This window comes from Zonotrichia leucophrys, chromosome 10 (assembly GCF_028769735.1).
Source record: "Zonotrichia leucophrys gambelii isolate GWCS_2022_RI chromosome 10, RI_Zleu_2.0, whole genome shotgun sequence".
Taxonomy (NCBI): Eukaryota; Metazoa; Chordata; class Aves; order Passeriformes; family Passerellidae; genus Zonotrichia; species Zonotrichia leucophrys.
Genome location: NC_088180.1, coordinates 17047223 through 17061102, shown reverse-complemented (window position 1 = coordinate 17061102; position 13880 = coordinate 17047223). Strand labels below are relative to the sequence as shown.

The 13880-nt window shown below is 41.0% G+C and overlaps 1 protein-coding gene across 6 annotated transcripts in view; it reads right to left on the bottom strand.

Annotated features, from left to right (window-relative positions):
* MEF2A (myocyte enhancer factor 2A) overlaps positions 1–13880 on the bottom strand; it is an 80920-nt gene that overhangs the window by 7807 nt on the left and 59233 nt on the right. For 3 of the 6 annotated variants that reach the window (XM_064722613.1, XM_064722614.1, XM_064722615.1), the window contains exons 7-8: positions 4357–4547; positions 2785–2808 (exon numbers count right to left, since the gene is read on the bottom strand). In XM_064722613.1, the coding sequence (XP_064578683.1) occupies positions 2785–2808; positions 4357–4547 (215 nt within the window). The remainder of the gene's footprint in view (positions 1–2784; positions 2809–4356; positions 4548–13880) is intronic. The other 3 variants (XM_064722616.1, XM_064722618.1, XM_064722619.1) reach the window with 1 other exon arrangement.

The window sequence follows — 13880 nt, the reverse complement described above, 5'->3', positions numbered from 1 at the left end:
ATTTGGCTTTTTAATAATAGTCCTTCCTATATACTGGAATGAACATCTGCAGCAAACATATCACTTGAGATAAGCTCTAACCAAATTTGCTGGTTAGAAAATTAATTAAACACTGTGGTGAACAGCACCAGACAGCAAAGCTGCTGCCACAGAATGTTCTGCTCTCCACAGTGACAACTGCAAATCTTCCTGAAAAATATGAGGTTCAACACCATTTGGCCATGACAAATACTGTCAAGAACATAATGCTAGGGTTTTATTTTTCAAGAACAGATATTTGCTTTTATCTGCAGAATTCTTAGAAAGAGCAGTAGTTTCTACACCCTGTATTTCTACAAGGAGCTGGGATTCAATCTGCTGGAAATACGTTTTCTTAAAGCAAACTTCTATCTCTGAAAAAATATTTGCTACAAAAGGAGCAGTTTCTCATCTCTTTGGTAGGGATCCATTTCATAACTTTACAAGACTGAAGTTACTACTCCTTTCCTTTATTTCAGACACAGGTATTTCAGGATCTGCAGCACTTAAATTTTTTTCTCCACTCTAATCTTGAGAGAACGAGCAGCATTAAAAATTCATCATTCCCTTAAAAATATCAGAATGAGCAGGTACAGAAATGGGGCTGTGTTCAATTTAAGCTTAAATTTATGAAGATGAATTGAGGGTTATCAATCTTGTATCTTTCCCATTTAAAGAAAGAAATATATATCACAGCTCCCATATTAAAATTAGCCACAGCTGTCACTGGCTGCCAGCTTCTGATCTCTCTTGTGTCTGGCTGCTTTTGAATTCCCATCTTTGAGCCTCCTGAGGATTGGGGGGCTCTCTGGCATTTGTTGCCAAACACACACAGTGGCAGATGTGCCCACTCTGCTTCAGAGCTCCCAGGTTTCAAAGCTCCCAGAGAAAGTCCCTCTGATTTTCTGTAATTGATCCCTTTAAATCACTTACGTACTTCTGAAAATCTCCCCTAGACCAAGTTTATCTGGCATAAAGAGATGTTATTAGAGCAGATTTTTGTGTCTGTCAGGAATTGACCTTTCTCCAAAGCTTTCTTGGATGGCTGCCTATAAAGTTGGGATTACTGCATAATGGAAAAGTAAAGAGGAATATACTGGGAAACAATCCAGACCAAAGGATTTCCTTATGGGATTTTTTTTTTTTTTGAGTGGCTAATAAAGGTGGTTTTCTGAGGTAAATTCTTTCTGAATATAATTCTTGGAACACTCAGCCACACAAAGACACTAAGCAATACTAATACTTAGATGAGCCCAATATTTGTTGTCCTAGCATGACAAATTTCAGGATTTTTTTAAAAACCTTTTTAACTGGTACAAATGCAGCAGGAAGAATTCAGTATCTCTATTTCATGCTCTGCTACCGTTGGTCGCTGCTTTTCACATTCAGTGCTCAGCCCAAGCACAGAGCGAGCGCTCCCAGCTGGGATCTGGAGCTGATTCCAGCAGGGGATCAGCCCCAGGCTGAAGGCTGCAGGTGTGCCTGTGTGTGTTTGCACTCTGAGGCAGAGCCTGCACCTTCCCCGTGCTGCTCCTGCCACAGCTGCTCCCACTTCCATCACTAGATGGCCCACGCTGCACGCGGCACCCAGCGCTCCCGGCCGGCCAGGGGCTCCCAATTCAATTCAATCCCAGTCCCAATGATATCTGACCAATTGTTTTTACACTGAGATTTCCTTCTTGCACTGAAAACCTGACACTCCATTCTGAAGACGAGAGGAAAGTGGGAGAGCTCTTTCACTGCTCAATTAGCAAGACATCCCAATAATGCTTAAAAACTTCAATTAGAATTTCAAAAACCGTTTTCCCTTACTTTTTAAATCTATTTCTCATGTTTAAGGTAAAAATCAACCAGCAGCATGCATTCATCAAGAAATTTATCTAAATCACTAATTTTTCCATGCTTTCATGCAATTAGAGCCTCATATGAGCAACAGGTCCATGTTCAACAAGAAGTCAAGGTCTGCAATAGGTCCATTTATTTCTCTGTGATTCTGACAGAGCATCTTGTGCCTGGTTTGTGCCACAGCAGCCAAACAATTTGAAATTTGCTCTAAAAATAAGTTACGAATTATTTTAGCCTTACGTTGATTTTCCAGACAGAATGCCAAATGTTAAAACCTTTAGGGAAAAAAAAATAGAAAACACTCAAATCCCAAGAGTTTCCTTTTAAAAGCAGAATGTCTTTCCACTGGAAAAAAAGGTAGATTTATTCATTTGCAATTCTCTGTCCCTTTTGGTAAACAGGGAACACCCCTGTGGTTCGATAATCTCACGCAGGATGAAATAATTCTAACCTCCAAAAAGGTGACCTCACCAGCAATGATGTCATCTCCTTGAAAGGAAGAGAAGTAACACAGGGCTGGTGTTACAATCTGAACTTCACAAGTGAAGCCACTTCCTAAAAATATTCCAATAATTGAGGGGATAGGAAGTGATTATTTGTATTTCATACAGAAGGCAGTACCCATCCTATACACATGGACAGTTACTTTGTAAGGCTCTTTTCCAATGTTCCCTCCAAGAAAAACAGAAACATTTTCAGGAAAAAAAATTGGAAGTTTACAAATGGCAAGCACTGACTTTGAACGTGTTTTCAACTTGAATTGGTCGGGTTTTTAGTTTGATAAAACAAATATATTTTTGTCTGCTACCAAGGGAACACTGGAATTATTTAAAATATGTAATGAAACTACAGTTAAAAAGCTGTAGTGAAAGACATTTCCAGCATCTTGCTGTCTCTCAGCAAACAGCAGCCCAAACTCACCAACTCCAATTCATCCTCCTCCGACTGTACTCAGCAAACAAGAGGGATAACACAGTTACTAAAAATAGCATTGCTTTCAAATGAAAGAAAAAGTCACGTTTGTGCTTCAGGATTTTGATTCATTTTAATTAATAATGTGGATTTGCTAGCTGACTCTGTAGATAATACTGCTAGAAATGTAATACTTGATGAAATTGGTGTCACATAAACCCTGCTGTACTGAGAACAATGGCTTTGGGGAAATTGGTGCAGCAAGAGCCTGGTGACCCCAAGGACACGGGGATGTGCAGCACGGCAGCCTCTGCCTGCACTGATCCAATAAACCAGCTCAGCAACAAAATACTGTCCACATACAACCATCATTCCATGCCAGCATCTACTCTGCAATCTCCTCATTCCCCCAAAAACACACTCAAACCCAAAGCTGAATATGATGTTGTTCTGCACAACACAACATTAAACAGGTGCTGTGCACCACTAACACCAGAACTGCATTAATGCTTCTATTTCTAGTTAAAAGTGGAATTGTCACTGTAATGATCAGCCAGTGTACTTCCTATCTCTCCTACATTTCAGTATTCCTAGAAAAACCTTTTTTTTTTTCAAGAATCATTACTCTGAGGCTAATTATAGCTTTTGTTACTTGGATTAATTTGGCATTATTCATCATGAGTACCAGTAACAAATGTAAGCACTTGTTGTAGCTTAAAGACAAATAGGAATTATACAGAGAGTACTTGTGTTGTTTATATCCTGCTCCTCCTGGTTATGGCCCATTCTTCCATATACAGAAAACATCCACAGAGACACTGCAAATTTCTACATGGCAGCAAAAAAACAAGGACCAAAGGATTTGGCCAAGTAAATTAAAGGAAAAACAGAGCAACACTTCCTGCAAGACCTGTTCTGGGCTGGAGGCCGTGGCTGCCTCACGGCTGACACAGAGCCCGGCTGGACAAACAGTGGTGCCAGGGAGCAGAGCAGCCCTGCAGAGCAGCCAGGGCCTGGGATGGCCCTGCTGGGGACACGAGAGCCCCGAGGACAGGCAAGGGCACGTTCCACGGTGCCACATCACAGCACTGCTGCTCTCAGCCCTTCCTCACCACAGAAGCTGCTCTTCACATCCCACAGCCATTACGACCCAGGAAAAACAGGTACAAAATGTGCTTTAGGGCACATTAATAGAGCTCACATCACCAATAAGATCAGCCATTCCTCCACGGAATAATGGATAACCCTTTTTAAAACCCACATCCTCCAAACCACCGGAGTTCTCAGTACCCAGTCAGAGGGATGTCAGATCAAAACACCCCAGCCCTGTCTCTGTGATTGTGCTCTTACCACATTCAGGTCAGACTGCTGTTTTACAGCTGTAAAAATTCCTTACAAGCTGAACTTCTCCCCACATCACAATCTGTACTTCTGACTTTCATCAGTGGCATTTCAGAATACAAACAGCCCTCTATTCCTGTGCCCTATGGTAAGCAGGTGAGCCAGTTTCTCCCTGTACATGTGGGCAGAACAGCCCATTTCCACAAAGCCAGACCCAGAACTGTCAATGTTTGAACTCACCAGTGGTGGCATCATGCCCTTGCTGGAGGGTGGGATGACGACACGCAGGTCGGGTTTGCGGTTGTTCATGCCAAGGTTTCCTCCTCCTGGTGGAGGTGGGGACTTTGTAGGCATGACCTTGCCTAGGCCATTCCCACCACCACTGGTACCAAGTAGACTTGGTGAAGCTCGGGAATTCACAAACCCATTTCCTGAAAGAGGAAAAACAAATGGACTGTAAGACTGAGGAGAAGGACAATACAAAATTTTGGTGCTCACGTAGCAGTTATGAAATATTTATTTCGTAAAACTTCCGATAACAAACTTCCCACAAGGGGCTGAGTATTGAACAATTGAACAAACACAAACCACTCTGGCCAGAGGATCAATATGGAAAGGGAATATCACTTCAAGGGCACGCTGTGGCAGCTTAAACGCTGAGAAGAGCAAATTGCCAAAGAACTATTTCTAATAACATCCGTTGTGTTTAGTTTGCCCTTTGAAGCTCCTCCAGGCTGAGCCTGCAGAAAAGTGAGCGTTTTGCACAACCCCTCTTGGTCCCCACCCCCACAGAGAGAGCATGGACTACACTGAATTGCTGCTGTGAGAACAAAAGATCAGCTCCTAAAGTCTCTAAAATTTATTCTGCATATACCTCCAAGACATGTAGGACTAATTTCAGTATCAATACTTACTGTCTGATTATTATATTTAGCAACAATGAATGAGGGGGACAAATCCTTTCCCTTCAAATTCATTCCAGATATACACATAATTTATGCCCATGGGTTTCTTTAACAAAGTCTTTGCCTTACTCCTGGTACTCATTTTAAGAGGAATTGGACAAGCCAAACCCTACAGGTCCAGGATTCAGCATTGAAATCTCCAAGAGTTGAATACACTCAAGGTAGAGGCCTCAGCTCACACTCAGAACTGACCAGAAAACAGCAGCAAGGCAGTGAATCAGTCAAGTGCCCAGTATTCTATTTTCCCATCCTGACAGAAGCACCAATCATGTTAACCAAAATATAGCTCTCAGAAAAAAACTTTAAAGCCACATTCCAATCACAGAAACATATTTATAGCAACAATTCCAAAATACACAAACCTTATTCAGCTGCAAACAGAAAAAAAGTTGTTAAGGAGAATTTTGCAACAGGGAACCCCATAGTTCACCCTACAGAACCTGTGTGTGTGTGTATAAATAAACACAATTCATAGTAAGATTCTGTTTGCACTAACACTGCAGGTCTGAAAGCAGCTTTTATAGGCACAATCAGGGAAAAGTCTGTGAGACAAAGTTCACTGTGTGGGAAATTCTCTCTTAATCGCCCATAGCGCCACTCTGGCATGAATTTTGCATTATTATTCTAATTTGAATAGGCCCCTATGCCCAATCCAATTTTATTGCATTAAATACATATTAATCTAAAAGCAATTAAAATAAGAAAGTTGTCAGTGTCACATTCTACCTTCTTTAGCAACATTTTGAATGCCTTTAAAAGCACAGCAAGAAGGAAGAACAGCAACATGTCTCAGCAAGGGCAAAAAACTTCATGGAAGGGCCTGGTACCACCAAGATCCTCAGCCAGGGCACGCTGAGAACCTCGATGGGAATTCACCAGGATGCTGTGAGGAGGCCTCCTCTGGATTTACTCACTATGTGCATTTCCCACTGTGCCACAAGCCTGACCATACATGGATGATGTGATATGTCCCCTGAGTTTTCCAAGGTTAACAGAGCAAGGAGGAGTCATTCTAATTTAGTACTTTCCTGAAGCATTTGCATAGGAGGTATGGGAATATGACTTTTAACTCAGAACTTATGGGGGAAAGAAGGAACACAGCAGAAAGTCAAGTTTTTTATGTCAGCATTCTTCCTTCTGTATTAAAATCCACAGCAGAAACTGATTTTGTGATTAAAGGATCTACATTCCTCAGCAGAAAACAGCAGAATTTATTCAGATGCTTCTAGGTTAGTGATAAAATTTAGGTGGAGTGGTTGAAAAGTTGGGTTGGAGCTGAGAATACACACTAGAGCTAAATATACTCTTGACTGGTAGGAGAAAACTCTCCACAGCTGGGTCACATGGAAAAACCAACAAGCCAAAAGGAGAAATTTAGTTCTGTGCTACCCTTAAGGTTCCTGAAACAGAGATGGTTTTCGTAGAATCTTGATTTTGTTAACACAGTTATGCATCAATTCCTATCCATTATAAATGAGAGCAGCATGAGCTACAGCCAGCCTGCAGAGATTGAGAGACATCCTCCACAATGGACAGAGTAAAAATTAAATGGATTTGCAAACACTCTAGGGAGGCAAATGGCATAATTTTCACCAAATTATATCTGAAACTTTGTTATGGCACCTCCCATTTTCAGCAAAAATGCCAGAGCATTTAAAGAACTTACTGTTACAACGGATGTAAAGTCTGGGCTTTAATGCAACAATAAATAGCATTTTATTGCTCACTGGGGCTGTCAGTGTCACCTTTCCAAGGCAGGGCTGTGAGCTGTGAGCAGTTCAAGCTGCCCAACAATCCCACTCTGTACAAACACTGGGGTTCTGTACACTTTGGGCCATCCTATGATACCATTTCCTGTCCTCTGGTTCCAGCATTTCGGTAGCCCGTGTGTTAAATCTGGACAGTGTCTCTCTTCCACACCCAATCCAGTCATTTCCTGAGCCCTTATTCCAGGGCTCTGCCAATCCTTCAGAAACATTTCATGCTTTTAGTGCTGCTGTCAAAAACAACAAACTCTCTGCCACTGCCTGCTCTGTGCAGCATCAGGCGGCAGCAGGGCAGGCAAAGCTTTGCTTCTGACAAAAGGCTGAGCACTTCTCAAAAGGAGTGTTTAGAATAAATTAAAATGGGAGAAAAGGGAATAAAAAATCTCCTAAGTGTGCAGTACTCTGGGTATGAATGCAATAGCAGCCCGTTGTGATAAAGAGCTGGCACTGAACACTGAGCAAACACTGGAGTGTCTGCATTGATCACCTGAGGGATCATATGCTGGGGCTGCAATAAGAGTGCAGAATATTCCTTTTTAGTATGAAACTTCAAGCCTTTTCCCTTTTAATAATCTAATAAGAAAATCAAATTACCAGTTAAGAGTGAAAGGATAACTAAATGTGTGGTATTTCTTAGAGCAAGGTCAGGAGCCAGAAAAAGATAATGAGTACAGGATGATGCAACTACACAGCCCTTTGCCAAACCAAAGCCTTAATAACCCCATAAATTCTACTTACTATTTCATATAATACAGAAATTGTTTCTACCTGGCCTGCTATAGATCTTCCCCAAAGACAATACTTTATGTTTTAAAATGTTTTCAAACTGGAAATTGAAACAGAATATAAAATCCCACATATGTGTAAAAATACAACTGTTTTTAATTCCAAAGGAAGAGTTTTATTTAACTCTAATTCCTTAAAACAGACGTGAAAGCATGTTCAAAACAGTCCTTTGGAAAACAGACACCAATGCAAATATAAGCTCTCAATTATATGAATCATAATTTAATTAGATTTGATGATAACAAAACCTGCCAACGTACATTAGCTTACTTCTTGTTTAGTCAGAAAGTGTTTACTTTTGAAGCAACTTCTTTTCTGGAGTGAAATGTTACAACCCACCCATGGTACCAACTGGATATTCTGCCTTCAGAGACATAATACAGCTTAATCTCATTTACTGTCCTGCAGCCCAAGACACAGCATTCAATTACATGAGCCAGACTCATATTTCACTGTATAAATCACATCAGCTGAAACAATGAACACACGTGGCTGGAAAGTACTCCATGTACTTGTTACTACTCAAGGAATAAATTACAGGCATTGATGCCATTAATCTTTCTTTTTTGGTGGTTTTATTTGGTTGTTTCTGGGGTGTCTTTTTGGTTGTGGGTTTTTTTTACGGTTTTTGGGTTTTGTTTGTTTGTTTTTGTGTTTTGTTAGGGTTTGGTGTTTTTTTGGGGTTTTTTGTTTTGTTTTTTTTTGCTGTTGTTCATTTTGGAGAAAGACTGAACACAGTTATACACAGCTTTGGAGTAATTGTGGACAAGCAGCTAAGGCATGTAAGATTAAGCAAAAGTAAGGATTGTAGTAAATAAATATTTATGCCTCCAGTGACATCATAAAAGCCAACAGACGTCACACAATTAGAAGCAAACTGAAAATCATGTTTGCAACAAGCCATTGATTCACAAGACATCAGGAGGCCAGATAAGATCTACTGGAGGAAAACATTGACATGAAGAACCTTGGGCAGGGGAACATATTGCAAGTAAAACCAACAACAGCATTTCTGTGTGCGTTAGTTGCTCAATTTGTTTACTTTGGGGTTAGTTTGACAGATTCAAGTGCAAATTAAAAACAGCATATGCCATTCCTACCATTTTCAGCTCTGTACAACACTCACTGCTGATTCTACCATTGTTTCAAAAAGCTCCAGTTCTATATTAGCTTTGGAAAGGATTTACTGTAATGTCTCAAGGAATCTGAAATAAATGTATTCCTACTGATCTCTACAAATCAATACCTTTGATAGTAATATAAGGTCTTGAAATAAGTCTAACATGTAAGATTTATGCTTCTAAGGCAGTACTTTAGATATTAGAAGGCAGCAAAAAATACACATGACTAAATGTCAAGGGAATGCTTAGTCATGTTACAGAACTTTAAAAAGAGCTCATTTCCCAGGTTGTTGGAAATTTTCTTTTGCCTACAGCTACATAAAAGGAGAAAGAATTTTCAAGGATATTTAGAATTTAAAGGGGTGGTTATTGTTCAGAATGCAATAGCAAACCTAAATAAAGGCATATTGCTCTTGTAGCTGAGTGAAACATCACCAACAGCAACTGGATGTCCTTTAGGTCTTCTGTCAATTAGACAGATTACAGTTAATTACATCAGTTTACTTCCTAAACTTGCTGATTTCTGTGTTTCTATACAAAGCCAATGTAAAGAGTGGCAAAGAAAGGAGGAGAGGAATGACATGTTTCCAACAACCTGGGATGTGACTGCATCCTGAGCAAGGGGACGTTATGTAAATGTTGAGACTTACTTTAACCCAGCTGGGAGATTAACAATTTGTTCTCTGTATAGCAAATTCTAACCAGAATTGTCATGTACCTCTCAGTAAATCAGAAATTTTGGTAACATAACAAACACATACAGCAAGATATGAAATTTCAACTGAAACCAAGGGCAGTTCAGGGGCTGAACTGACCTCATGTCATGCAGACGGGTGGTTTCCAAGGAGAAAGAGCTACAGTAAAAAAAAAAAATCAAATTCTTTCTTTCTTCTTGCCAGCACATTTTTAATGCTGATTTCAGCCACTCATTTCTTGTGAGCTGATTTAATCAGAGAGAGCTGGATGGATCAGCCTTTGCTAGCAAAGGAAAAGGCTCAGCTCACACCCTGTGGGACAGCTGCTCTGCCACAAGTCCCTTTGCTCCAGGAGAGCCTGGCAGCTGCAGCACCCACGGGCTGGATGCTCCTCAGGGATGCCTGGGCCCCTTCCCTGCTGCACTGAGCTGTCCTGCCAGAGGCAGAGCAAGGCAAAGCCACCATGGCTGACCCTGCTGAGAGCAGGAACCTCTGGGTGCTGCATCTGGCAGCAGCTGAACCAACACTCTCAGGTCAGATTCTTTCCTCACAGCTGGGAAGAGAGGAGCTCTCACCAGGGAAACACTGCCTGGGACTGCTCCTACCTGCCACACTGAAGAGGAAGCCCAGCCCTGAAACAGCACAGGAGAGCACAGCCTGAAGCAGGACCTTGCTCTCAGGGTTTATTTGCAGCTGCTTTCCTCTGTGGTCCTCTCCCACAGGGCCAAGGCTTGGAGCTGATGCAGGTTAACAGGCTGGCAAAGGGACACTGTGGAAATGTCAGAGTGGGGCAGAGGCAGAAGAAAGCTGCTTTCTTAAGGAAGATGCTGATAGCATCAGTGCAAAATATTTGCCTGAAACTGCACGAGGTGTTTCTCAGGAGCCAGCTGGACACCCCTGCTGGGGTGTCTCTCATTTCACAAACCAAACTGGACTAGAAAGGTGTGCACAGAGAGCCTTTCTGTTACTGAAGCCTCTGTGCACTCCTGATTGCTGCAGATTCAGACTTGTGCAAAACCAAGCTCAGAGATTCTTTATCCTCCCCCATCAGCCAAGCCCTCAGGACAAAGGGAACCATTTACAGGTGTGGCTATTTTCAGTTCTGTCTTGATCCCTCTCTGGCATCTCCCAGCAGTTTACAGGTGTGTGCAAGCTGTCAGTGGCACCTCTGCAAAACCCCTCCTCGGGCCAGGATAAAAGACCACACATGATCTACACTGACTCTTAGCAGAGATCCAACAGCTCACAGCTTTTCCAGCAGATATATCCTTCAGTTCTGCTCCAAAGAGAATCAGTATTCCTGAGGTTACTTCACATTCTCAAAACCTAAAGATCAGTGAGGACATTAGAGAACATATAGCTCTGGAACAAAGAGGAGAAATTCAGTACTCAAGCAGATCAGATCTTTTTATCCATTCTCCTGGTAAAAATGTAAGAGGAAAGAGAATTTCTTCTTCTTTTATTTTTCTTTTCCAAAAGATTAACTGTGTCCTTAATGTGCATTATTGATCAGAAGGGCTGTTTCACTGACACAGAAATGTACAGACAGAAAATACTGTGCCTTTGTGAACTCATAAACAGCCTCCACTTCCAAAAATTCCTTAAGAATCCCCTGGGACTGGGAAGAACTCAGGTCTCAAGGTTTATGGTTTTCATGCAGCCCTGGCACTGAAAACCAGCTCAGGTCCTTGGCATGGTTCTGGCTCAACACCACATGTGAAAGGTGTGGAAGAAAAAGCAGAGACTGAGTAACTGTGGTGCTACTTCTGAGCTTTTCTGGTTCTCAGAGTCCTCAAGGATGGCACAAGGTCACTGCAAGTGCATTCCACTGGGAACCTGGGGATGCTTCATGGGGTGATACCAATCCACTGGAACACAGCAAAGCAGCACCCATGGCAAACTGGAATGTCATCCCTCCATCCATCCATCCCTTATCCATCCATCCATCCATCCCTTATCCATCCATCCATCCATCCATCCATCCATCCATCCATCCATCCATCCATCCATCCATCCATCCATCCATCATCCATCCATCCATCCCTATATCATCCAATCACCATCCACACCATCCATCCATCCATCACCCTACATCATCCTATCATCATCATCATCATCCATCCATCCATCCATCCATCCATCCATCCATCCATCCATCCCTCCATCCCTTATCCATCCATCCCTCCATCATCCATCTCTAAGCCAAAGAAACTCTCCCCTGTATCTGGGCATGTGAGGTTCTACTTTGCCTGAAGTGTTCTCCTCATCCTGGTGATCTGAGGCTCCTGGAACACGTTTGATGTCCATTGAACATTGACCAGGAGCAACAAGATCATCAATGATCTAGCTCAGAAACATTTAATCTAATTAACAAAAATAATAAATTAGCTCTAGAGCAAACTCCATTATAATGCTGGACATTTTTTCCCTCTCAAAACTGGTATATTTGCCAAGTAAAAATTTTCAGCAAATGTTTTTTATGTGGTGGGTAGAATTTTAAAAATATTACAAAATGAAAATGCTTTTTCAGACTTATGACAGCTGCATGTGAAGTAAGCTCTCAGTATTATAAAGTGATCACAAAATTTTCTGTTCTGGATATAAAAAACCACCTACCAATCTTTGCTACAACATGCAGATATTTTTACTCAAAGTTATTTTCCACAGAAAAACTGTTAAGTTGGCAGATTGACTGCTAAAGCAAATCATTTCCATTCCAATCAAGTTACACAGGACTTGAGAAAAGGACTTGTGTGAACTCAATATGAGCCATTTTATGCAACATCTTTGTTTGAACTGGGTCCCAAATAAGCAAGATAACCTTTACTTGCTTGTTACTAAGAGATAAAGGCATGTAAGTGTCTTTCAACAAAATGAGAACAAAACCTCAGATTCCCAAGAACTTCATAATATTGAAGAGGATGGAGTTTTCCTGTATTTGTAAGAGAATATATGGGAATATGGATATGCCAGTACTCCATCTTTACCTCTGACATCACTCCTATACATTGTGAGCTGCAAATTTGGCACGTGACCTTTCACTAAACCCACAGGAGAATTCTCCATTCCTGAGAAGTTAAAAAAAAAAAACCAACCTGGAAGCTAAAAGCAGAAAATACATTTTTTAAAAGTGAATTCTACAATAAGTGCAGCAAGAAACTAAAACCATTATTGTCTGCAGACATAATTAACATGAGATACATTTCAACAGCAGCTGTCAAGCTCAAGTTGACAGCAGATTTAGTCAATCTGGTTACGTATGATTTCTTGATTGTGGCTGTAACTGAGAAGGTTCCTGTGCACCTGTCAATAGTTACAAAGTTTTTATGCCAGAACTTACAGCAAGTGGAGCTCTGACAACTTTGGGTACCACTATAATTTAGCATTCTGGTGTTAAGCAGGTATTTGAGTTTCACTAAAGATGTTCCCCTGTTCTTGTACAGTCACAACTCTCACTTGCATGACAAACCTTTCTAGAAGTGAGTGGGTATATGTATAACATCTTGGGTGTGATATTCTGCAATGTAAGAGATAAGTGATGCATTTTGACTTTTTACATAAACTATTAATAAATGCAAGGAGGAAAACATTTTACTGCATTAAATATGTCCCCCAAGCTGCTGTAACTGGGCATTTCTAGAGTTTGATAACCTATAACCACTGTTTTATTTGCTTATTGAAGGAAGGAGTCTTAAATCTGAAGGTTCTCTTAACAAAGCCTGATTTGGGAAAAGAGGCCTGAAACAGCCTGATAATAAACTTATTTAGTCTGACTTGAAAAATTCTACGGAAATCAACATCTGACCTCTACAGTTTCTAAAAATAGTAATCTTTTTTCAACTGAGGAAGCTTCCTCCATTTAAAATCTTGCTTACCTGATGGAAACCACTCTTTAATATTTCATATCTTTGCTGCACATAGCCAAGGAGTGGATAAAGAGTGGAAAGTCAATCCTGTGCTTTCAGCCTTGGAGAGCTGCAGCATTTTTTATTCATCAATTCAATTGCCTGACTTGATGTTCAAAGAACTTTTTCCCAGCTGCCACACTAAGTAGCCAGTGGGCAAACACTGAAAGGTCAACAGTTGCTTCTCTAATTCCATGCTATGAACACTTCCCAAGGGGAGCTGGGTGTGTTTGCAGAACTGACCTTCAGCCAGCACGGCTTCCAGAGGCACAGGAGGAATGTGACCAAAGTGGGTGAGCTGGAGTTTATTTTGTCTGTCTGTGGCACGACACATTTCAGTGGCTGCCTGCCCCTCTATCAGAGTGCGAAATTTTGTTTAGGGGAGACAAAATATTATTGAAATGAAAAAGTGCTATCATATATTTTTACTGAAGGCCAAAAAATATTGTGGATTTGATTTTTGGCGAGATCTCTAATTTGTTTTCAAAAGAAATTCTGATCATCATCCAAAACTAAGACAGATCCT